The 22,685-nt window shown below is 63.1% G+C and overlaps 1 protein-coding gene across 1 annotated transcript in view; it reads right to left on the bottom strand.

The window, feature by feature from the left end:
• Positions 1 to 22,685, bottom strand: part of FHOD1 (formin homology 2 domain containing 1) — a 40,694-nt gene that overhangs the window by 1,538 nt on the left and 16,471 nt on the right. The window contains exons 4-21 of the mRNA XM_064160590.1: positions 17,717 to 17,784; positions 17,514 to 17,619; positions 17,203 to 17,297; positions 16,755 to 16,866; positions 16,566 to 16,660; positions 16,330 to 16,473; positions 15,589 to 15,803; positions 13,950 to 14,057; positions 12,487 to 12,653; positions 10,798 to 11,771; positions 9,646 to 9,798; positions 9,329 to 9,511; positions 7,538 to 7,657; positions 5,821 to 5,982; positions 5,538 to 5,728; positions 4,203 to 4,395; positions 1,764 to 1,917; positions 1,502 to 1,678 (exon numbers count right to left, since the gene is read on the bottom strand). Coding sequence (XP_064016660.1) covers positions 1,502 to 1,678; positions 1,764 to 1,917; positions 4,203 to 4,395; positions 5,538 to 5,728; positions 5,821 to 5,982; positions 7,538 to 7,657; positions 9,329 to 9,511; positions 9,646 to 9,798; positions 10,798 to 11,771; positions 12,487 to 12,653; positions 13,950 to 14,057; positions 15,589 to 15,803; positions 16,330 to 16,473; positions 16,566 to 16,660; positions 16,755 to 16,866; positions 17,203 to 17,297; positions 17,514 to 17,619; positions 17,717 to 17,784 — 3,417 coding nt within the window. The remainder of the gene's footprint in view (positions 1 to 1,501; positions 1,679 to 1,763; positions 1,918 to 4,202; positions 4,396 to 5,537; positions 5,729 to 5,820; positions 5,983 to 7,537; positions 7,658 to 9,328; positions 9,512 to 9,645; positions 9,799 to 10,797; positions 11,772 to 12,486; positions 12,654 to 13,949; positions 14,058 to 15,588; positions 15,804 to 16,329; positions 16,474 to 16,565; positions 16,661 to 16,754; positions 16,867 to 17,202; positions 17,298 to 17,513; positions 17,620 to 17,716; positions 17,785 to 22,685) is intronic.

Below are 22,685 nucleotides of genomic sequence, written 5' to 3'. Positions count from 1 at the left end.
ACACAGAGAGGGGACAGGACAAGGGGACAGGGTCACTGAGGTGGGACAGGCACACAGAGAGGGGACAGGACAAGGGGACAGGGTCACTGAGGTGGGACAGGCACAGAGAGGGGACAGGACAAGGGGACAGGGTCACAGAGGTGGGATAGACACACAGAGAGGGGACAGGGCAAGGGGACAGGGTCACTGAAGTGGGACAGACACAGAGAGGGGACAGGGCAAGGGGACAGGGTCACAGAGGTGGGACAGACACAGAGAGGGGACAGGGCAAGGGGACAGGGTCACAGAGGTGGGATAGACACAGAGAGGGAACAGGGCAAGGGGACAGGGTCACAAGGTGGGACAGACACAGAGAGGGGACATGGTGAGGGGACATGGTAAGGGGACAGGGTCACAAGGTGGGATAGACACAGAGAGGGGACATGGTAAGGGGACAGGGTCACTGAGGTGGGACAGACACACAGAGAGGGGACAGGGCAAGGGGACAGGGTCACAGAGGTGGGAGAGACACACAGAGAGGGGACAGGACAAGGGGACAGGGTCACTGAGGTGGGACAGACACACAGAGAGGGGACAGGGCAAGGGGACAGGGTCACAGAGGTGGGATAGACACACAGAGAGGGGACAGGGCAAGGGGACAGGGTCACTGAGGTGGGACAGACACACAGAAAGGGGACAGGGCAAGGGGACAGGGTCACAGAGGTGGGACAGACACAGAGAGGGGACAGGGCAAGGGGACAGGGTCACAGAGGTGGGACAGACACAGAGAGGGGACAGGGCAAGGGGACAGGGTCACAGAGGTGGGATAGACACAGAGAGGGAACAGGGCAAGGGGACAGGGTCACTGAGGTGGGACAGACACACAGAGAGGGGACAGGGCAAGGGGACAGGGTCACTGAGGTGGGACAGACACACAGAAAGGGGACAGGGCAAGGGGACAGGGTCACAAAGGTGGAACAGACACAGAGAGGGGACAGGGCAAGGGGACAGGGTCACTGAGGTGGGACAGACACAGAGAGGGGACAGGGCAAGGGGACAGGGTCACTGAGGTGGGACAGACACACAGAAAGGGGACAGGGCAAGGGGACAGGGTCACAGAGGTGGGATAGACACAGAGAGGGGACAGGACAAGGGGACAGGGTCACAGAGGTGGGGAAGAGCATCTAGGCAGGGACACAGGCACAGGAACAGGGCCATGGGGCTGGGAGAGAGCACAGCGAGTGGGCAGAGCACGGGAAGGGACACAGAGGCAGGAGAAGGCATCGGGGACAGCGCATGGGCACAATCACCCAGCGATGGGGCAGGACACGGGGACAAGGGACAGGGACACAAAGGTAGGACAAAGCACCTGGGCAGGGCCACAGAGGCGGGACAGGGACATTGAAATGGAAGGGTGCAGGGACTGGGCAGGGCCCGGGGACAGGGACACAAAGATCCGGGCGGGGAGGAGCGGATGGGGACAGAGATAGGGCAGGGCACGGGGGCAGAGGTTGGCACTTACAGGACTTCCTATTGCCGCGGGACCTCCTGCGCTCCCTGCTGGCACAGGGCCGGGGGTTGGGGTTGTGGGTGACGGATTTCACCAGCCTGTCCATGATCTCATCCGAGGCATCGTCTGGGGAGCTGGGAACGTCCTCCTGGGCGGGAGAGCCCTGGCTGGGGGTGCCGTGTCCAGTCCCTGCGCGGGCACAAGGAGGATGCTGGCATCGGCTGTGCCCAGCCAGCCCGGCGTGCCTCGGGCGCCTCTGCCACCCCGCTCCTACCGCGGCTGGCCCTGCTGCGGCGTGCAGGAGCCTCTGTGGGGGAGGTCAGCAGCAGCTTCATGCTTTCATGCCCAGCTTCCATCTGCTCCCCGGGGCCGCTGGACACCAGGGCAGGCGCCGGAGCCACCTCGGTGATGCCGGAGAACTTCTCCGTCTGCAGCAGGAGGAGAGGTGGGCATCAGGGATAGGGAATCAGAGAGTCACAGGGTGGGAGGCGTTGGAAGGGACCTCTGGAGATCATCCAGTCCAACCCTCCCCTGCCCTGGTCAAGCAGGGCAGCCACAGCAGCTTGCCAGCTTCACAGTGGCCAGAGGGGGTTGGAAGCTCTGCAGAGCAGGAGGCTCCACAGCCTCTCTGGGCAGCCTGCTCCAGGCCTCCAGCAGCCTCACACCAAACAACTTTCCCCTCCTGCTCAGGTGGAATCTCCTCGGTGGCACTCTGTGCCCACTGCCCCTCGTCTTGTGCCTGGGCACCACTGACAAGAGGCTGTCCCCAGCCTCTTGCCCTCCACAGCTCCTCTGTCTCTTGCTGAGCACTGCTCAGCTGCCCTCTGGGGCTGCTCTTAGAGAATCATAGAACAAAGCAGGTTGGAAGAGAGCTCCAAGCTCAGCCAGGCCAACCTAGCACCCAGCCCTGCCCAAACAACCACACCATGGCACTCAGTGCCAACCTAGCACCCAGCCCTGAACAACCAACCACACCATGGCACTCAGTGCCCAGCCAGTCTTGGCTTCAACCTCTCTAGGCACGGCCACTCCACCATCTCCCTGGGCAGCCCATTCCAATGCCAATCACTCTCTCTGCCAACAGGTTCCTCCTAGCAGCCAGCCCAGACCTGCCCTGCCACAGCTTCAGGCTGTGCCCCTTGTTCTGTTACTGGCTGCCTGGCAGCAGAGCCCAACCCCAGCTGGCTACAGCCTCCCTGCAGGGAGTTGCAGACTCTCAGCTCCAGGGATCTCAGCCTTTGCTCCTCACAAAGTTGCTGGCACCTTGACCCTGGCACCCACCCCTCAGCTATTTACAGCCATTGATCTGGTTCCCCTCTCAGCCTTTTCTCCTCCAGACCAAACACCCCCCAGGGGCTCTCAGCCCTTCCTTACAGGGGAGATCGATGCTCAAGTCCCCCTAGTGGTGCTGACAGGGGGACGGCAGGCAGGGGGACAGAATGGGGAGCAGCAGGTGAGAGGGTGGCAGGAGGCAGAGGATGGCAGCAGCAGGCAGGGGGTGGCAGCAGCAGGCAGGGGGGCAGCAGCAGCAGGCAGGGGAGGGGGCAGCAGCAGGCAGGGGAGGGGGCAGCAGCAGGCAGAGGGGGAGGCAGCAGCAGGCAGGGGGGTGGCAGCAGCAGGCAGGGGGGTGGCAGCAGCAGGCAGGGGAGGCAGCAGCAGGCAGGGGGGCGGCAGCGGGCAGGGGGGGTGGCAGCAGCAGGCAGGGGGGTGGCAGCAGCAGGCAGGGGAGGCAGCAGCAGGCAGGGGGGTGGCAGCAGCAGGCAGGGGGGTGGCAGCAGCAGGCAGGGGGGTGGCAGCAGCAGGCAGGGGAGGCAGCAGCAGGCAGGGGGGCGGCAGCGGGCAGGGGGGGTGGCAGCAGCAGGCAGGGGGGCAGCAGCGGGCAGGGGGGGTGGCAGCAGCAGGCAGGGAGGGGGCAGTGGCAAGCAGGGGGGCGGCAGCGGCAGGCAGGGGGCGGCGGCAGCAGGCAGGGGGGGGCGGCAGCAGTCAGGGGGCGGTGGCAGCAGGCAGGAGGTGGCAGCAGCAGGCAGAGGGGCGGCGGCAGCAGGCAGGGGGGCGGTAGCAGGCAGAGGGGGGTGGCAGTAGCAGTCAGGGGGTGGTGGCAGCAGGCAGGGGGCGGTGGCAGCAGGTGGGGGGGTGGCAGCAGGTGGGGGAGTGGCAGCAGGTGGGGGGTGACGGCAGCACGCAGGGGGGGGCAGCAGCAGGCAGAGGGGGAGGCAGCAGCAGGCAGGAGGCAGCGGCAGCAGGTGGGGGGGTGGCAGCAGGCAGAGGGGGAGGCGGCAGCAGGCAGGGAGGCGGCAGCGGCAGGCAGGCAGCAGCAGCAGGCAAGGAGTGGCAGCAGCAGGCAGGGGGCGGCAGCGGCAGGCAGAGGGTAGCAGCAGCAGGCAGGGGGGTGGCAGTAGCAGTCGGGGGCGGTGGCAGCAGGCAGGGGGCGGTGGCAGCAGGTGGGGGGGGGTGGCAGCAGGCAGGAGGCACCAGCGGCAGGCAGGGAGGAGCAGCAGGAGGCAGGGAGGAGCAGCAGCAGGCAGGGGGGTGGCAGCAGCAGGCAGGGAGGAGCAGCAGCAGGCAGGGAGGAGCAGCGGCAGGCAGGGAGGAGCAGCAGCAGGCAGGGAGGAGCAGCCGCAGGCAGGGGGGTGGCAGCAGCAGGCAGGGAGGAGCAGCAGCAGGCAGGGAGGAGCAGCGGCAGGCAGGGAGGAGCAGCCGCAGGCAGGGGTACCTCGGTGATGAGGCGGCCGCGGGTCTTGCTGCGCTGGCGGTGCGCAGCTCTCTTCTGCTGCTGCTGCAGGACGCGCTCCCGGCAGGTGCGGTACTCCAGCGCGAACTCCCGCAGCAGCCTGCAGACGGCAGTCACCTTCAGCTCCCGGGCCGCGCTGGCAGGGTACCCCAGGTACAGCAGGAAGGAGTGGAACCTGCGGGGACAAGCAGCCAGGGAGGCTTTTGGGTTGGAACAGACCTGGAAGCTCCACCGGTCCAGCCCTGCCCGGACTCTGCCGAGGCTTGGGGCTAAGCCACAGCTCTCAGCACCACATCCCTGAGGCTCTGAAACACCTCCCGGGATGGGCATTCGACCACCTCCCTGGGCAGCCTGGGCCAGGCTTTGAGAACCCTTTCAGGGAAGAAGTTTTCTTCTCCCTTGGTGCAACTTGAGGCTGTTTCCTCTCCCCCTGTCACTTGTTCCCAGCCCCAGCTGGCTGCAGCCTCCTCTCAGGGAGCTGCACAGAGCAATGAGCTCTCCCTCAGCCTCTTCCACACTGCACACCCCCAGCTCCCTCAGCTGCTCCTCCCCAGCCCTCTTCTCCAGACCCTTCCCCACCTTTCCTGCCCTTCTCTGGCCCTGCCCCAGCCCCTCAATGTACTTCTGGGACTGAGGGACCCAAAACTGACCCCAGGATCCAAGCTGTGACCTCCCCAGTGCCTACTCCAGGGGCACAATCCCTGCCCTGCTCCTGCTGCTCACAGCATCTCCAAGCTGAACCTCCCCTGGCACAGCCTGAGGCTGCTTCCCTTCGTCCTGGTGCTTGGTGCATGTGGGCAGAGCCCAGCCCCAGCTGGCTGCAGCCTCCTCTCAGGCAGCTGCACAGGGCAATGAGGTCTCCCTCAGCCTCCTCTTCCCCACACTGCACACCCCCAGCTCCCTCAGCTGCCTCTCCCCAGCCCTCTTCTCCAGACCCCTCCCCACCTTTGCTGCCTTTCTCTGGACCTCCTCCAGCTCCTCAATGTCCTTCTGGGAGCGAGAGGCCCAAACCTGACCCCAGGATTCAGGCTATGGCTTTGGCAGTGCCCACTCCAGAGAGCCAATCCCTGGCTACACCATTGCCAATCCAAACCAGGCTGCTGGTGCCCTTCTCAGCCACCTGGGCACCACCACTGGCTCCTCTTCAGCTGCTTTTAACCAACCCTCCCCTCTCTCCAGGTCTTCCTCTGCTGCCCAGCCCCCACCCGCTCTGCCCTGAGCCTGGAGTGCTCAGGGGTTGCTGCGACCCAAGCGCAGGATGCAGCAGCTGGTCCCAGCCGCGGCGAGGCGATGCCCCAGGGGCCCGCAGGCACCGACCTGTTGAGGACACGCCTGTGCACCACCTTCAGGGCCACCAGGCGCCGGGTGCTGTCCTGCAGGAAGTCTGTCAGCTTGCTCTTCAGCACCGGCTTGGCTTCGTGCTTGGCAATCACCTTCAGGTTGTCCCAGGAGGCTCTGCACCTCCGCTCCAGCTGCGCCAGGCTGTTGGCCAACTCGTCGAAGTCAACCTGGAAGGAGAGAGCCCTCAGCCATCCAGGCTCTGTGCTGGCAGGGAAGCCCCCCCCTGGCAGCAGCTGAGTGCCAGCTGCCCAGGCCTCACCTTGGCACAGCGAGTGATGGAGGCGATCTCCGAGTAGAGGTCAGTGGAGTCCGGGAACTTCTCCAGCACCATCTGGCAGAGGTGGTGGAGCAGGGACTGCCTGTGCACCGTGTCCTTCACCTCTGACACCTTCTCCAGGTAGCCCAGCTCGAAGCCTCTGCTCTGCAAGCACAATGGGCTCAGCAGGGCTTCTCCAGCCCTCTCCTTCAGCCCAACTCACAGCCTCTGCTCTGAGACCACAATGGGCTCAGCAGGGCATCTCCAGCCCTCTCCTCCAGCCCAACTCACAGCCTCTGCTCTGAGAGCACAATGGGCTCAGCAGGGCTTCTCCAGCCCTCTCCTCCAGCCCAACTCACAGCCTCTGCTCTGAGACCACAATGGGCTCAGCAGGGCATCTCCAGCCCTCTCCTCCAGCCCAACTCACAGCCTCTGCTCTGAGAGCACAATGGGCTCAGCAGAACTCCATCCCTCCTCCAAGTAGCACAACTCAAAGCCTCTGCTCTGAAACTCCAAAGGGCTCAGCAGGGCTTCTCCATCCCTCCTCCAAGTAGCACAACTCAAAACCTCTGCTCTGGAACCCCAATGGGCTCAGCAGAACTTCTCCAACCCCCTCCTCCAAGCAGCCCAACTCAAAGCCTCTGCTCTGAAACCTCAATGGGCTCAGCAGAACTTCTCCATCCCTCCTCCAAGTAGCACAACTCAAAGCCTCTGCTCTGGAACCCCAATGGGCTCAGCAGAACTCCATCCCTCCTCCAAGTAGCACAACTCAAAGCCTCTGCTCTGAGACCACAATGGGCTCAGCAGAACTTCTCCATCCCTCCTCCAAGTAGCCCAACTCAAAACCTCTGCTCTGAAACTCCAAAGGGCTCAGCAGAACTTCTCCATCCCTCCTCCAAGTAGCACAACTCAAAGCCTCTGCTCTGGAACCCCAATGGGCTCAGCAGAACTTCTCCATCCCTCCTCCAAGTAGCACAACTCAAAGCCTCTGCTCTGGAACCCCAAAGGGCTCAGCAGAACTTCTTCATCCCTCCTCCAAGTAGCACAACTCAAAACCTCTGCTCTGGAACCCCAATGAGCTCAGCAGAACTTCTCCATCCCTCCTCCAAGTAGCACAACTCAAAACCTCTGCTCTGAAACTCCAAAGGGCTCAGCAGAACTTCTTCATCCCTCCTCCAAGTAGCACAACTCAAAACCTCTGCTCTGAAACTCCAAAGAGCTCAGCAGAGCTACTCCAGACAAACTCAAAACCTCTGCTTTGAAACTCCAAAGGGCTCAGCAGAACTTCTCCATCCCTCCTCCAAGTAGCACAACTCAAAACCTCTGCTCTGGAACCCCAAAGGGCTCAGCAGAACTTCTCCAACCCCCTCCTCCAAGTAGCCCAACTCAAAACCTCTGCTCTGGAACCCCAATGGGCTCAGCAGAACTTCTCCATCCCTCCTCCAAGTAGCCCAACTCAAAGCCTTTGCTCTGAAACCTCAATGGGCTCAGCAGAACTTCTCCATCCCTCCTCCAAGTAGCCCAACTCAAAGCCTCTGCTCTGCAACCTCAATGGGCTCAGCAGGACTTCTCCACTTCTCCTCCAGCAGACCTCCAGCCTGGAGACCCCAGCTGGCACCACCCAGCCTCAAGTGCCCATCCCAGGCTTCCCAAGGTCCCTCTTGGCTCCCCAGGCACCGCAGCTGGTCCTGCCCATGCAGCACTCACACATCCTCCTCACCTGGGAGCCATTCAGGAAGTTGCCCATGGCCAGCAGCGTGGCCAGGATGCACTTGAAGGTGTGATTTTTGGCCAGCTGCTCCATGCCCACCTTCAGATCAAAGAGTGGCTCTGCAATCTCCTGGGGGAGCAGAGAGACAGGTGAGGACCCCCTTGGCCACCCTCTCCTTTGGGAGCTTGCTCACAAGGGCAACCACCTCACAGAATGGGTTAGGCTGGAAAGGAACTCAAGGATCAGCCAGTTCCAAGCCCCTGCCATGGGCAGGGACACCTCTCACTAGAACAGGTTGCTCAGGGTCTCATCCAACCTGGCCCTGAACACCACCAGGGAGGTTGTGGAGCACAGAATCACCCAATCAAAGATCACATTGGGTGATTCTGTGCTCCACAACCTCCCTGGGCAACCTGTGCCAGTGTCTCACCACCCTCAACCTGTGCCAGTGTCTCATCACCCTCAACCTGTGCCAGTGTCTCACCACCCTCAACCTGTGCCAGTGTCTCACCACCCTCCTTGTCAAGAACCCTTTCCTAACATCCAGTTTGAATCTCCCCTCTGCCAGTTCAAACCCATTCCTCCTCCTCCTGTCATGACATGACCTTGTCAATAGTCCCTCCCCAGCCTTCCTGAAGCCCCTTTCACATACCTCATGCTCAATCCAAGCCCTGGCCTCGGGGACCTGCAGCCTGCCCTCAGCCAGGAGACCATCTCCTGTACCCAGATGTGAGTGGTGCCCACCACTGCTCTTGGCTCAGCACAGAACCATAGAATCAATCAGGCTGGAAGAGAGCTCCAAGCTCAGCCAGTCCAACCTAGCACCCAGCTCTGACCAACCAACCACACCATGGCACTCAGTGCCAACCTAGCACCCAGCCCTGCCCAACCAACCACACCATGGCACTCAGTGCCCAGCCAGCCTTGGCTCCAACCCCTCCAGCCACGGCCACTCCACCACCTCCCTGGGCAGCCCATGCCAGTGCCAATCACTCTCTCTGCCAGCAGCTTCCTCCTCACAGCCAGCCCACACCTGCCCTGACACAGCTTCAGCCTGGGGCCCCTTCTGCTGCTGCTGCCTGCCTGGCACCAGAGCCCAACCCCACCTGGCTACAGCCTCCCTGCAGGCAGCTGCAGGCAGCAATCAGCTCTGCCCTGAGGCTCCTCTGCTGCAGCCTGCACCCCCCCAGCTCCCTCAGCCTCTCCTCACAGGGCTGTGCTCCAGGCCCCTCCCCAGCCTTGCTGCCCTTCTCTCAGCACCTTCCAGCACCTCAGCAGCTCTCTGCAATTCAGGAGCCCACAGCTGGACACAGCACTCCAGGGCTGGCCTGAGCAGGGCTGGGCACAGGGGCACAAGAACCTCCCTTCTCCTGCTGCCCACACTGCTCCTCAGCCAGCCCAGGATGCCACTGGCTCTGCTGCCCACCTGGGCACACTGCTGCCTCCTCTGCAGCTGCTCTCTCACAGCACCCCCAGGGCCCTCTCTGCCTGCCTGCTCTCAGCCCCTCTGGCCCCAGCCTGCACTGCTGCTTGGGGCTGCTGTGGCCAAAGTGCACAACCTGCACTTGGCCTTCTTCACTCTCATCCCCTTGGCCTCTGCCCACCCATGCAGCCTGCCCAGGTCCCTCTGCAGGGCTCTGCTGCCCTCCAACAGCTCCACAGCTGCTCCTGGCTTGCTGCCACCTGCAGCCTCACTGCTGCTGGACTCAGTGCCCTGCTCCAGAGCATCAATAAAGGATTGCACAGGACTGTGCCCAGCACTGCTGGGGCTGGCAGCAGTGGCAGCCTGGAGGGCAGTACCTGCTCCAGGCTCTCATAGTCCAGCTTGAAGGCCCAGAGCTGGAGCCTGGCTGTGAGGTCACTGATAGAGGAGAGGGCAAGCAGGAACTGCTCTGCAGAGCCCAGGGGCACATCAGGGTTGGCCAGTTGGGCCTCTTGGATCTTCTGCTTCTCCTCCTCGGTGGGGACCATGGTCAGGATTTTCTGGAGCAGGCAAAGACAGATGTGTCAGGCTCCAGACAGGTCACTGTGGGAGGTGCCACCTGAGGCTCTGTGCCATGGAGGCCTCCTGAGCAGCACAGGGAGCTGGGAGGGGCTGAGCTCCTCCTGGTGCTCACCTCAATGCCCTCCTTGTTGACAGCAAACTCGTCGAAGTTGAGCACAGCAGTCTTGATGATGTGCACGGGGGGCAGCACCGTGAGGCCAATGTTGATGGCATTGCTCCTCTTGGGGTCCAGCACCACCACCACCTTCTTCCCATCCATGGCCTTCTGCAAAGAGGAGAGGAGGGATGGAATCAGCCCAGCAAAACGGCTTGAGAGGTGGGGCAGTGCCAAGCTCGTGAGGTACAACAATGCCAGGGCACCTGGGGCAGGGCAACCCCCAAGCACAAAGCCAGGCTGGGTGGGGAATGGATGAAGAGCAGTGCTGAGGAGCAGGACTTGGGGGTGCTGGTCGATGGGAAGCTCAACATAAGCAGGCACCAAGTGCTGCCCAGCCCAGCCCCAGCCATGCCCTAGGCTGATCCCCAGCAGCAGGGGCAGGGAGAGGCTTCTGCTCCTCTGCTGAGCTCTGCTGAGACCTCCCCTGCAGTGCTGGGGCAGCTCTGGAGTGCTCAGCACAGACAGGGACCTGCTGCTGCAGGGTCAGAGGAGGCCACAGCAGGGCTGGCAGGGCTCAGCCGTGAGGCCAGGCTGGGAGAGTTAGGGGGGGTGCAGCCTGCAGAGGAGAAGGCTCCAGGGACACCTTCTGGTGGCTGAAAGGGGGCTCCAGGAAAGCTGGGGAGGGACTTCTGTCAAAGGCATGGAGTGTCAGGACCAAAGGTGATGGCTGCAAACTGGAAGAAGCTGCATTTACTTGAGACATTAGCAAGAGATTCTTGCCCATGAGGGTGGTGAAGCACTGGACCAAGTTGCCCAGAGAAGCTGTGATGGCTTCAGACCTGGAAGTGCTCAAGGCCAGGCTGGATGGGACCTGGAACGAGCTGGTCCCAGGGCAGGGGGGGTTGGAATTAGGTGAGCATTGAGGTGCTTTGCAACTCAGCCCATCCTTTGATGACAGCAGGGATGTGGGCAGCTGCTCAGGGCCTGGTAGTGAGCCAAAACCTCTGCCCTCTCCATCGCCATCCCCATCAAGGCTCTGGGTGCCCATCCTTGGCACAGGGCAGGGGTGAGAGTGCATGCCCAGAAGGGACCTCACAGGAACCACCAGCCTTCCATCCTCCCACCCCTCGAGTGCCCCTTGGCTGATGGGTGCCAGCCTGCTGGTACCTTTGAAGCTGGCGCTTCCTTTGACCGTGACTCAAAGAGATGCTCCAGCTTGGCAGTATTGACCTCCACGGTCTGCAGGGATGCCCACAGCGTGGCCTGCCCAAACCTGCTTGGCCCCACAGTGCCATCCAGCTGCTTCAGCTCCTTCCAGAAGAGCTTCACTGTCCTCTTCTTCTTGGCCTCGGAGGGACCATCTGTTGCTGAGGAGCCTGGCAGCCCTGGGGGAGGTGGGCAGCCAGGGACTGCAGGGGGTGGTGGAGGAGGAGGTGGGCAGCCAGGGACTGCAGGGGGTGGTGGAGGAGGAGGTGGGCAGCCAGGGACTGCAGGGGGTGGTGGAGGAGGGGGTGGGCAGCCAGGGACTGCAGGGGGTGGTGGAGGAGGGGGTGGGCAGCCAGGGACTGCAGGGGGTGGTGGAGGAGGGGGTGGGCAGCCAGGGAGTGCAGGGGGTGGAGGGGGCACTGTAAGAGCTCCAATGCTGGAGGCTTTGATGCCAGGTGGCAGAAAGGAGCCGTTGGCCATGGGCCCCGTGTCCAGGATGTCCAAGTCTTCTTCCTCCCCCAGGTCAGTGAAATCCAAGTCCTTGATCCTCAGCTGCACAGGGCTGGCTTCCAGGCGCTCCCATGTCAGCTCCATGTCCTTCTTGATGGGCACCATCCCAGCGCTCTCCAGCTTCTGTGTGTGGGTCTCAGCATCCACGCTGGACATGGCACGCACCAGCTTGGCATGGGCACTGGCCACTGGCCCGTCTGGAGCCCTGCCACGGTGACAGGTCCCCTCCTGTGCCTGGCTGCCACCTGCCTTGGTGTCCATCTCCACCCCACCCTGGGCTGGGGGTGATGCTGGGCCCTCGAGGAGGAGCTTCTCCCTCCCTGGCTCGGAGGAGCCCTTGGCATAGAGCATGTCCAGCATGAACTTGGTGTGGGAGGAGATGGTGCTGCAGGAGTCAGTGTTGTCTGGCCCAGCCAGGCAGGACCCTGCAAGGAGAGGGGGAGAAGCTGGGGCAAAGAATCATAGAATCATAGAATCAACCAGGTTGGAAGAGACCTCCAAGCTCATCCAGTCCAACCTATCCCCCAGCCCTATCCAATCAACCAGACCATGGCACTAAGAGCCTCATCCAGTCCTTTCTTGAAGACCCCCAGGCACGGTGCCTCCACCACCTCCCTGGGCAGCCCATTCCAATGCCAATCACTCTCTCTGTGAAGAACTTCTTCCTAACATCCAGCCTAGACCTACCCTGGCACAACTTGAGACTGTGTCCCCTTGTTCTGCTGCTGGTTGCCTGGGAGAAGAGGCCACCCCCCACCTGGCTGCAATGCCCCTTCAGGTAGTTGTAGACAGTAATAAGATCACCTCTGAGCCTCCTCTTCTCCAGGCTGCACACCCCCAGCTCCCTCAACCTCTCCTCATAGGATTTGTGCTCCAGGCCCCTCCCCAGCTTTGTTGCCCTTCTCTGGACATGTTCCAGCACCTCAACATCCTTCTTGAATTGAGGGGCCCAGAACTGGACACAGAGCTGGGGTCCTGCTCCCGGGCAAGGTGTGCTTGGATGCCAACCTTTGGAGGCAGGTGGGCAGGCACCACCCAGCCTCTCCAGGGCTTTGGGCTGGGGAAAGAAGGACCACAAACACCCACCCTAGAGACCTCGATGTGCCCAGGGCTGAGAACATCCACCCTGGCAGAACCTACTTATGCTGGGTGTCTCCATCCTGGCCTCAGGGGTGCCACCCTCCTTGTCCCACATGAAAGGAGCAGGATGCTCTGGCACAGCATCCCCGAGGACCTCGAGCCGACCCTTGGCCATGGAAGAGATCTTCTCCTTCTGGGCTGCAGCCAGGTTCTCCAGGAAGCGAGCTCTGTGAGGAGGGTTGGATGTGGGTGAGGAGCAGGGGCACGCTGGCTGTGGTGGGCAAACCACACCATGCCACACTGCATGCCCCCAGCGCCGGCCCCATGCCAAGGCCTGGAGGGCTCAACCTCCTCCAAGCCCTGCTCAGTGATGCCACCACGGCCCGGGGAGCTGAGGGCTTGTGCCATCACCGCTGTGCCACCATCACACTTGGGGCCCTACAGACCTGGTCTGGCCCTACAGACCTGGAGTTCCACTGCCACCCTCATGTGAAAGCAGCAAAACCCAGGAGGGTGCCCAGGCAGAGGCTCGTGGGACCCTCCTGCTCCTCCCTGCCAGCGGGGCTGGAGCTCAGAAGCCTTTGGCTGGGCACCAGCCCGAGGAAGCACATGGCCTGAGACACACACATGCCTCTACTTACTCAAACCTCCTCAAAATGGGCTTGGCCCCATGCGAGGAGGGGGCCTCCTCCTCCCGCCTGAGGGAAAACAGGGGTTAGCCCCCGCTGCTGGCACCCCCCTGGGGCTTGTGCCACCAGCATGCACCTGCCTGGCACCCCTCTAGGGTAGGCTCCTCATCCCACCACCACCCCATGCCCCTAGGGTTGGCTCATGGGAGGAGCTGGGAGAGCCTCAGCGAGTCCCATGCTGCCCAGGCAGCAGGTGGCATTGGGTGCTGGTAAGATGTGACTCCATGCCCCCCCGCCACACCCCAGCAGAGCCACCCAGTGTGCCACCAGCAGAACGATGGCAGCCTTGGGATGGGCTCTGCCACTATCAGCAGGGACATCTCACAGCAGAACAGGGAGAGTCAAAGGTTGGCATCACCCCGTGGGGGGATGCTGGTGCTGGGGGGGGGTGGATGGGAGGCCTGCAGGCAGGGCTCAGAGGGGAGAGGCGAGGGATGGGGGGGCAGAGAGGTTGGGTGCCAGGGGCAGCAAGTGGGGCAGGGCAGGGCAGTGCCCGCTCCTGCCAGAGCGTCATGCAGGTGCAGAGCATGGGCACTTACCAGCCAGGGGCAGTTTGGTGCAGCCTGCAAAAGGAAAGATAGAAAAAGTGGGCAGAGGAGAGGGCAAGCGTGGGCAGAGAGCAGAGCGAGGAGGAGCTGGAGCAGAGCTGGGTGTGCCCAAAGGATGCCCTGGAGCCGCTGGCTGGACCCTCTCAGATGCCCACTGCCCCGTTACGCTTCTCTCCAGCCTCGATGCCCACCCAGAGCTTGTTTGCCCCCGGGCCAGGGGCACACTGTGCTCCGGGGAGCCACCCTGGGGGAGCCCCCGTGCCCCAGGTCCCTCCGTGCTCCTCACTTGTAGACGCTGCGCTCGCCCGGCCCCGAGGGCTGCTCCTGCTCGGCGTGGGGAGGGGCCAGGGCCAGCCGCACGCTGGAGGAGCTGCTGTAGGTGCTGGGACAGGATCTGGAGGAGGAGGCGGCAGGGACACGGAGCAGGTCTCACAGGGCTGCCCTCCAGCCTGGCACTGGGAGCACACCTGAGTGTGGCCCATGTCACACTCCAGCACTCCCACTGTCCAAGAACATTCCCACCACTCCAGGAGCATTCCCACCATCCAAGAGCATCCTCACCACCCAGGAGCATTCCCACCATCCAAGAGCATCCTCACCACCCCAGGAGCATTCCCACCATCCCTGAGCATCCTCACCACCCCGGAGCATTCCCACCATCCAAGAGCATCCTCACCACCCCAGGAGCATTCCCACCATCCCTGAGCATCCTCACCACCCAGGAGCATTCCCACCATCCAAGAGCATCCTCACCACCCCAGGAGCATTCCCACCATCCCTGAGCATCCTCACCACCCAGGAGCATTCCCACCATCCAAGAGCATCCTCACCACCCCAGGAGCATTCCCACCATCCCTGAGCATCCTCACCACCCCGGAGCATTCCCACCATCCAAGAGCATCCTCACCACCCCAGGAGCATTCCCACCATCCCTGAGCATCCTCACCACCCCGGAGCATTCCCACCATCCAAGAGCATCCTCACCACCCCAGGAGCATTCCCACCATCCCTGAGCATCCTCACCACCCCGGAGCATTCCCACCATCCAAGAGCATCCTCACCACCCAGGAGCATTCCCACCATCCCTGAGCATCCTCACCACCCCAGGAGCATTCCCACCATCCAAGAGCATCCCTTCCATCTATCCATCCATCTGTCCATCCCAGAGCATTCCTACTATCCCAGGAGCATCCCCTCCATCCATCCCAGAGCATCTTCACCATCTCAGGAGCATCACCTCCATCCATCCATCCATCCATCCATCCATCCATCCATCCATCCATCCCAGAGCATTTTCACTATCCCAGGAGCATCCTCTATCCCAGAGCATTCCCACCATCCTAGAAGCATCCCCTCCATCCCAGGAGCATCCCTAGCATGCCAGGAGCATCCCCTCCACCCCTGTGCATCCCAAATATGCCAGGAGCATCCCCTCCATCCCAGAGCATTCCCACCATCCCAGGAGGATCCCTTCCATCCCAAGAGCACCCCCTCCATCCCAGGAGCATCCCCTCCATCCCAGGAGCTTCCCCACCATCCTAGGAGCATCCCTTCCATCCCAGGAGCATCCCCTCCACTCCTGAGCATTCCCACCATGCCAGGAGCAACCCTTCCGTGCCAGGAGCATCCCCTCCATCCCAGGAGCTTCCCCACCATCCCAGGAGCATCCCCTCTATCCCAGAGCATTCCCACAATGCAAGACCATCCCCACCATCCTAGGAGCACCTCCACCATCCCAAGAACATTCCCAACATCCAAGAACATACCCTCCATCCCAGAAACATCCTCTCCATCTCAGAAACATCCCCCCCATCCCAGAGCATTCCCACTGTCCCAGAGCACCCCTTCTGTCCCAGAGCACCCCAGCAGCCTCCCCACCATCCCCGGCAGCATCCTCACCATGGACCACCTCCAACCACACTTACTCTGCTGGGCTGCCCGGTGTGGGGCCAGCCTGGTTGCCCTCAGCGGGGGAGCTCTTGGGGGTGCCAGGGGACCCCAGCAGTGGCTGTGCATCAGGGCTGGGCTCCGAGCAGCCCCCCTGGGCTCGCCACCCGCGCCGGCCCTCCTCCGTCCTCCTCCGCTCCTTGCGGCCCCCGGAGGGAGGCTCCTCCACCCCATCCTCCAGCTTGAGGGCACTCTGCAGAGAGGCCAGGGGAATGTGGCACCGGGCACAGCACCCCTGGCTCCCCTCATGACCATAGGATGTGGCACATGGGTGGATACCAGGGTTGCCCCTTAGATCCTGCTCTGGCAGCGGGGTTGGACCGGATGATCTTTCGCAGCCCCTGGCATTTTGTGATTCAAATGGCACCAAAGGGCAGTGTCTGCGCTCTGCCCAGCCAGCAATGCCACCCCAGAGAGGGCAGAGTCAAGCAGTTGGCATAGGGTGGGGAAGGAGAAGCTGTGTGCTCCCCTTGGCATCCCTGAAGGTGTCCCTGTGAGGGCACTTGGCTGCAGAGGTGCAGGTGCTGCACTGGCCAGGAGTCGAAGCCAAGGACTCTACCACTGACCCACCAATGCCAGATGTGCAGCTGTGCCCAGCTGTGCCCCCAGAGCCCACGACCCAGCCAGGGGCAAGCTGCAGGGCCAGGCACTGCTGCCTGACAACTGCCCAGAAGGATGCACCCCAGCAGCCAGCTCCTCCTCCCACCTCCTCCCCTGACCTCGTAAAGTGTGAACTGCTGCTTGAGGTCGAGGTCGGTGCCCTTGCTGCCCAGGTACTCCTGCACCACCCGCTCCATGCCCTGCTGCTCCAGGCAGTCTGTCACGTCATAGAAGGTGTCCTGGTCTGGGAGGGCTGCCAGTGTCTAAAGCAGGAGCAGAGGGGACACTGCTGGAGCCTGTGTGACCCACACTGAGCCCCCCCTGCTGAGAGAGCCTGCAGCAGCCCCCCCCAGACCTTGTTGATGAGCGTCATGGTGAACACCAGCAGCTCGGTGTCAGTGCCGCTGCGCTGCTCCAGGATGGCCATCAGGTTGGACCAAGGGCATGCACCTGGGAGAAGTGAGGGGTGAAGCTGGCACGTGGGTCACAGAGTGGGGCACCACCCTCCAGCAGGGCTCTGGCGGGTGCCTGGGGTCGTACCAACCTCTTGCCCGGTCCACAGTGTTGACAGCTTGGATGAGGAGCAGGGCGTTGGGCTCTGTGTACTCCACGAACACCAGCAGCAGCTTCAGAGCCATCTTCACCACCAGACGAAACTGGCACAAGGGGCAGAGGCGGTTGGCACAGCGGCAGGGGGCTGCCAGCTCGATGCCAGGGTGCTGGGGGCTGGGGGGGCTTTGCTGTGGGGCCGGGCACCAGCCTCCAGCTGCGACACTGATGGCCAAGGAGCACCAGGAAGTGACCCTTCTGACACTCTATGCCCAGCAGTATGGTCACAGCAGGACAAGGGAGCTCTGGGCACCCCGAGTGATTTCCAGAGTGGAGGCAGCAGGACCCCCAAAGGTACCAGGGCAGAAGGTGGGGTGCAGCCCCCAGGAGACCAGGGCTAGGAGATGCCCTGGGGCAGGGCAGGGGCTGCAGCAGGGGCTCACCAGGCTTCCTGACAGGGTGTAGAGCCACTGGACGGTCTCGTTGTGGTTGATGACCCCTTGCATCCCATCCACAAACAGCATGATCTGGCTCAGGGCTGCGGGGCACACAGCGGGCACGGTGGGCACGGGCAGGGCTCACCCAGCCCCACCAGCGGCACCGCGTGCCAAGGGGCATGGGGCAGATCTGAGGAGGTCCCCACGCAGCCCAACCAAACTTGCTGGCTCAGCCCAACCAAACTTGCTGGCTCAGCCCACCCCTGAGTGCCAGCCTTCCTCCCCGAGGATGAGGTGCCCTGTGCCCAGATACCCACCCCGCAGGATGTAATTCTGGTAGTTCTGGTCAGCCTCTGCCCCCACTTTGATCAGGCAGGTCAGCCCCTCCAGGTTCACAAACTCGGGCACCAGGTCCTTGTCCTCCTGTGGGGTGAAGGGCAGGAATCACCACGGTGTCCACCCAGGCAGGGCTGGGCAGCCAGCCCAGGGGGCAGCCCCCACCACGCTGGCACCCCCGTACCTGGAAGAGCTGCTTGAGGGAGAAGAGGGAACGCCGCAGCTCCGGCCCCTGGGAGTTGTAGAGCTTCTCTGGGGGAGAAGAGAGAGACAGGGAATGAGAGCTGTGCCTCAGGGACTCCCTACCAACTCCTGGGAAAGCCCTGCAGGCCAGCTCAAGCCCTCTGCCCTTGCCTTGGCACCACCTTGGCCGTGGGGGACACAGCTGCAGCTCCACAACTCTTTATTTCAGCCCCACCACCTCCCCATTCCCTCCTGCTGCCTCTTTTCCCTGCCCAGCAATGACACAAATATCCCCTTCTGGTTTCCTGTGCAGACCCAAAACAGGAACACAGGCAGCAGGCTGAGCTACTTTTAGCTGTCCCTTCCCCTGGGCACAGCCCTGGCATGGTCCCCACAGCCCCATGGCTTGGGAAGAGATGCAGGATGGGGCCGGGCAGGATGGCAGCGTGAGGCTGAGCCCTGGCATGGTCTCCACAGCCCCATGGTTTGGGAAGAGATGCAGGATGGCAGCATGAGGCTGAGCCCTGGCATGGTCCACACAGCCCCATGTCTTGGGAAGAGCTACAGGATGGGGCCGGGCAGGATGGCACCGTGAGGCTGAGCCCTGGCATGGTCCCCACAGCCCCATGATTTGGGAAGAGCTGCAGGATGGGGCCGGGCAGGATGGTAGCATGAGGCTGAGCCCTGGCATGGTCCACACAGCCCTATGGCTTGGGAAGAGCTGTGGGATGGGGCTGGGCAGGATGGCAGCGTGAGGCTGAGCCCTGGCACGGTCCCCACAGCCCCATGGCTTGGGAAGAGCTGTGGGATGGGGCCGGGCAGGATGGCAGCATGAGGCTGAGCCCTGGCACGGTCCCCACAGCCCCATGGCTTGGGAAGAGCTGTGGGATGGGGCCGGGCAGGATGGCAGCGTGAGGCTGAGCCCTGGCACGGTCCCCACAGCCCCATGGCTTGGGAAGAGCTGTGGGATGGGGCTGGGCAGGATGGTAGCATGAGGCTGAGCCCTGGCATGGTCCACACAGCCCTATGGCTTGGGAAGAGCTGTGGGATGGGGCTGGGCAGGATGGCAGCGTGAGGCTGAGCCCTGGCACTGTCCCCACAGCCCCATGGCTTGGGAAGAGCTGTGGGATGGGGCCGGGCAGGATGGCAGCATGAGGCTGAGCCCTGGCACGGTCCCCACAGCCTCATGGCTTGGGAAGAGATGCAGGATGGGGCTGGGCAGGATGGCAGCATGAGGCTGAGCCCTGGCACGGTCCCCACAGCCTCATGGCTTGGGAAGAGCTGTGGGATGGGGCCGGGCAGGATGGCAGCATGAGGCTGAGCCCTGGCACGGTCCCCACAGCCCCATGGCTTGGGAAGAGCTGTGGGATGGGGCCGGGCAGGATGGCAGCGTGAGGCTGAGCCCTGGCATGGTCTCCACAGCCCCATGATTTGGGAAGAGATGCAGGATGGGGCCGGGCAGGATGGCAGCATGAGGCTGAGCCCTGGCATGGTCCCCACAGCCCCATGGCTTGGGAAGAGATGCAGGATGGGGCTGGGCAGGATGGCAGCGTGAGGCTGAGCCCTGGCACGGTCCCCACAGCCCCATGGCTTGGGAAGAGCTGCGGGATGGGGCCGGGCAGGATGGCAGCATGAGGCTGAGCCCTGGCACAGTCCCCACAGCCCCATGATTTGGGAAGAGCTGTGGGATGGGGCCGGGCAGGATGGCAGCGTGAGGCTGAGCCCTGGCACGGTCCCCACAGCCCTATGGCTTGGGAAGAGATGCAGGATGGGGCTGGGCAGGATGGCAGCATGAGGCTGAGCCCTGGCACGGTCCCCACAGCCCCATGGCTTGGGAAGAGCTACAGGATGGGGCTGGGCAGGATGGCAGCGTGAGGCTGAGCCCTGGCACGGTCCCCACAGCCCCATGGCTTGGGAAGAGCTGCAGGATGGGGCCGGGCAGGATGGCAGCGTGAGGCTGAGCCCTGGCACGGTCCCCACAGCCCCATGGCTTGGGAAGAGCTGCGGGATGGGGCTGGGCAGGATGGCAGTGTGAGGCTGAGCCCTGGCACGGTCCCCACAGCCCCATGGCTTGGGAAGAGCTGCAGGATGGGGCTGGGCAGGATGGCAGCGTGAGGCTGAGCCCTGGCACGGTCTCCACAGCCCCATGATTTGGGAAGAGCTGCAGGATGGGGCTGGGCAGGATGGCAGCGTGAGGCTGAGCCCTGGCACGGTCTCCACAGCCCCATGGCTTGGGAAGAGCTGCAGGATGGGGCTGGGCAGGATGGCAGCGTGAGGCTGAGCCCTGGCACGGTCCCCACAGCCCCATGATTTGGGAAGAGCTGCAGGATGGGGCCGGGCAGGATGGCAGCGTGAGGCTGAGCCCTGGCATGGTCTCCACAGCCCCATGGTTTGGGAAGAGATGCAGGATGGGGCTGGGCAGGATGGCAGCATGAGGCTGAGCCCTGGCACGGTCTCCACAGCCCCATGATTTGGGAAGAGATGCAGGATGGGGCCGGGCAGGATGGCAGCATGAGGCTGAGCCCTGGCACGGTCCCCACAGCCCCATGGGTTGGGAAGAGATGCAGGATGGGGCCGGGCAGGATGGCAGTGTGAGGCTGAGCCCTGGCACGGTCCCCACAGCCCCATGGCTTGGGAAGAGCTTCGGGATGGGGCAGGGCAGGATGGCAGCGTGAGGCTGAGCCCTGGCACGGTCTCCACAGCCCCATGATTTGGGAAGAGCTGCAGGATGGGGCCGGGCAGGATGGCAGCGTGAGGCTGAGCCCTGGCATGGTCTCCACAGCCCCATGGTTTGGGAAGAGATGCAGGATGGGGCTGGGCAGGATGGCAGCATGAGGCTGAGCCCTGGCACGGTCTCCACAGCCCCATGATTTGGGAAGAGATGCAGGATGGGGCCGGGCAGGATGGCAGCATGAGGCTGAGCCCTGGCACGGTCCCCACAGCCCCATGGCTTGGGAAGAGATGCAGGATGGGGCCGGGCAGGATGGCAGTGTGAGGCTGAGCCCTGGCACGGTCCCCACAGCCCCATGGCTTGGGAAGAGCTTCGGGATGGGGCAGGGCAGGATGGCAGCGTGAGGCTGAGCCCTGGCATGGTCTCCACAGCCCCATGGTTTGGGAAGAGATGCAGGATGGCAGTGTGAGGCTGAGCCCTGGCACGGTCCCCACAGCCCCATGGCTTGGGAAGAGCTGCAGGATGGGGCTGGGCAGGATGGCAGCGTGAGGCTGAGCCCTGGCACGGTCCCCACAGCCCCATGATTTGGGAAGAGCTGCAGGATGGGGCCGGGCAGGATGGCAGCGTGAGGCTGCCTGCTGGGGGACAATAGGCTGAAGGCTGGATGCAGCCTGCGTGCCGGTGAGGATGGGACCTGCAGGCAGGAGCTGGCACGGAGCAGCTGGGCAGTGGGAACCTGGCAAGCTGTGCTCCAACGAGCAGAGACTGAAGGCATCAGGAGCCAACCCTCCCCTCCTCCGAGCATCCCAAGCTATCTGGGTCAGGCTGGGAGCCCTAACGAGCCAGGAACAAGCTGTCCAAGGAGTCCTCCTGGCATGCCCAACGAGGGCTCCGTACAACACCAGAGCCCAGCAGCCTCCTCCACTCCCTCAGCAGCTCCTCAGAGGGAAAACAGAGCAGCCTGGGGCTGAGCTGGAGCCTGGGAACCACCAGCAAAGAGCACGACCCCGACCCCAGCCTTCCTGCCCCGTCCCGCACCGCTCGGCTGCAGCCCTGCCTGGCCGGGTCAGGGCTTGTTTGTCCCCTCGGTGAGGAGAACATTTGGCTTGAGGCTGCCCAGATCTTTTGCAGGAGCTCCCAGCAGGCTGCCCCAAGCCGTGGCAGCATCTTCTGCACTGCTCCAGCTGCTTGTTTGGACCCTGCTATATTTAGAGCTCTCCCAAAAGGAACGACTCAGAATATCTGCTCTGGCAAGGGCTGGGGGGAGTTGGGCTCAAAGATCTCCAGAGGTCACTTCCAACCTCTAACATCCTGAGAGCCTGTGACCTGCAGTGGGTGGTGGGATCCCAGCCCAAGAGGCTGAAGATGTCCTGATCTCAGAGGATGGAGAGGACCCAGCAAGTCCCCACCAGCCTCCTGGGAACCCTGCACCTCTGGGAGGGGGTTTGGGGGGCAGAGGAAGCTCTGGGCTCTGTCATTGCCTCTCTCCATGACCGAGACAGACTGAAAGAGTTGGGGCTGTGCAGGCTGCAGCAGAGGAGGCTCCCAGGGCACCTTCTGGTGGCCTTGCAGCACCTGCAGGGGGCTGCAAAAAAGCTGGGGAGGGACTTTGGAGGCTGTGAGGGAGTGGCAGGAGTGGGGGGGCTGGAGCAAAGCTGGAGGTGGGGAGAGTGAGGCTGGAGGGGAGGAGGAAGTTGCTGAGCAGGAGAGTGGGGAGAGGCTGGAATGGGTTGCCCAGGGAGGGGGTTGAGGCCCCATGGCTGGAGGTGTTTGAGGCCAGGCTGGCTGAGGCTGTGTGCAGCCTGCTCTAGGGTAGGGTGTCCCTGGGCATGGCAGGGGTTGGCACTGCCTGCTCCTTGTGCTCCCTTCCAGCCCTGCCTGGTTCTCTGATTCTAAGACCAAATCCTCCTCAGCTATGTTGCAGGCAGGGGGAGCAGAGCAGTGAGGAGGAGGAGGGAACAGAGCAGTGAGGAGGAGGAGGGAGCAGAGCAGTGAGAAGGAGGAGGGAGCAGAGCAGGGAGAAGGAGGAGGGAGCAGAGCAGGGAGGAGGAAAAGGAGGGAGCAGAGCAGGGAGGAGGAAAAGGAGGGAGCAGAGCAGGGAGGAGGAAAAGGAGGGAGCAGAGCAGGGAGGAGGAAGGAGCAGAGCAGGGAGAAGGAGGAGGAGGGAACAGAGCAGTAAGAAGGAGGGAGTAGAGCAGGGAGGAGGAGGAGGAGGAGGAGGAGGAGGAGGAGGAGGAGGAGGAGGAGGAGGAGGAGGAGGAGGAGGAGGAGGAGGAGGAGGAGGAGGAGGAGGAGGAGG

Source organism: Pogoniulus pusillus, chromosome 20 (assembly GCF_015220805.1).
Source record: "Pogoniulus pusillus isolate bPogPus1 chromosome 20, bPogPus1.pri, whole genome shotgun sequence".
Taxonomy (NCBI): Eukaryota; Metazoa; Chordata; class Aves; order Piciformes; family Lybiidae; genus Pogoniulus; species Pogoniulus pusillus.
This window is presented reverse-complemented; position numbering and strand designations above follow the sequence as displayed.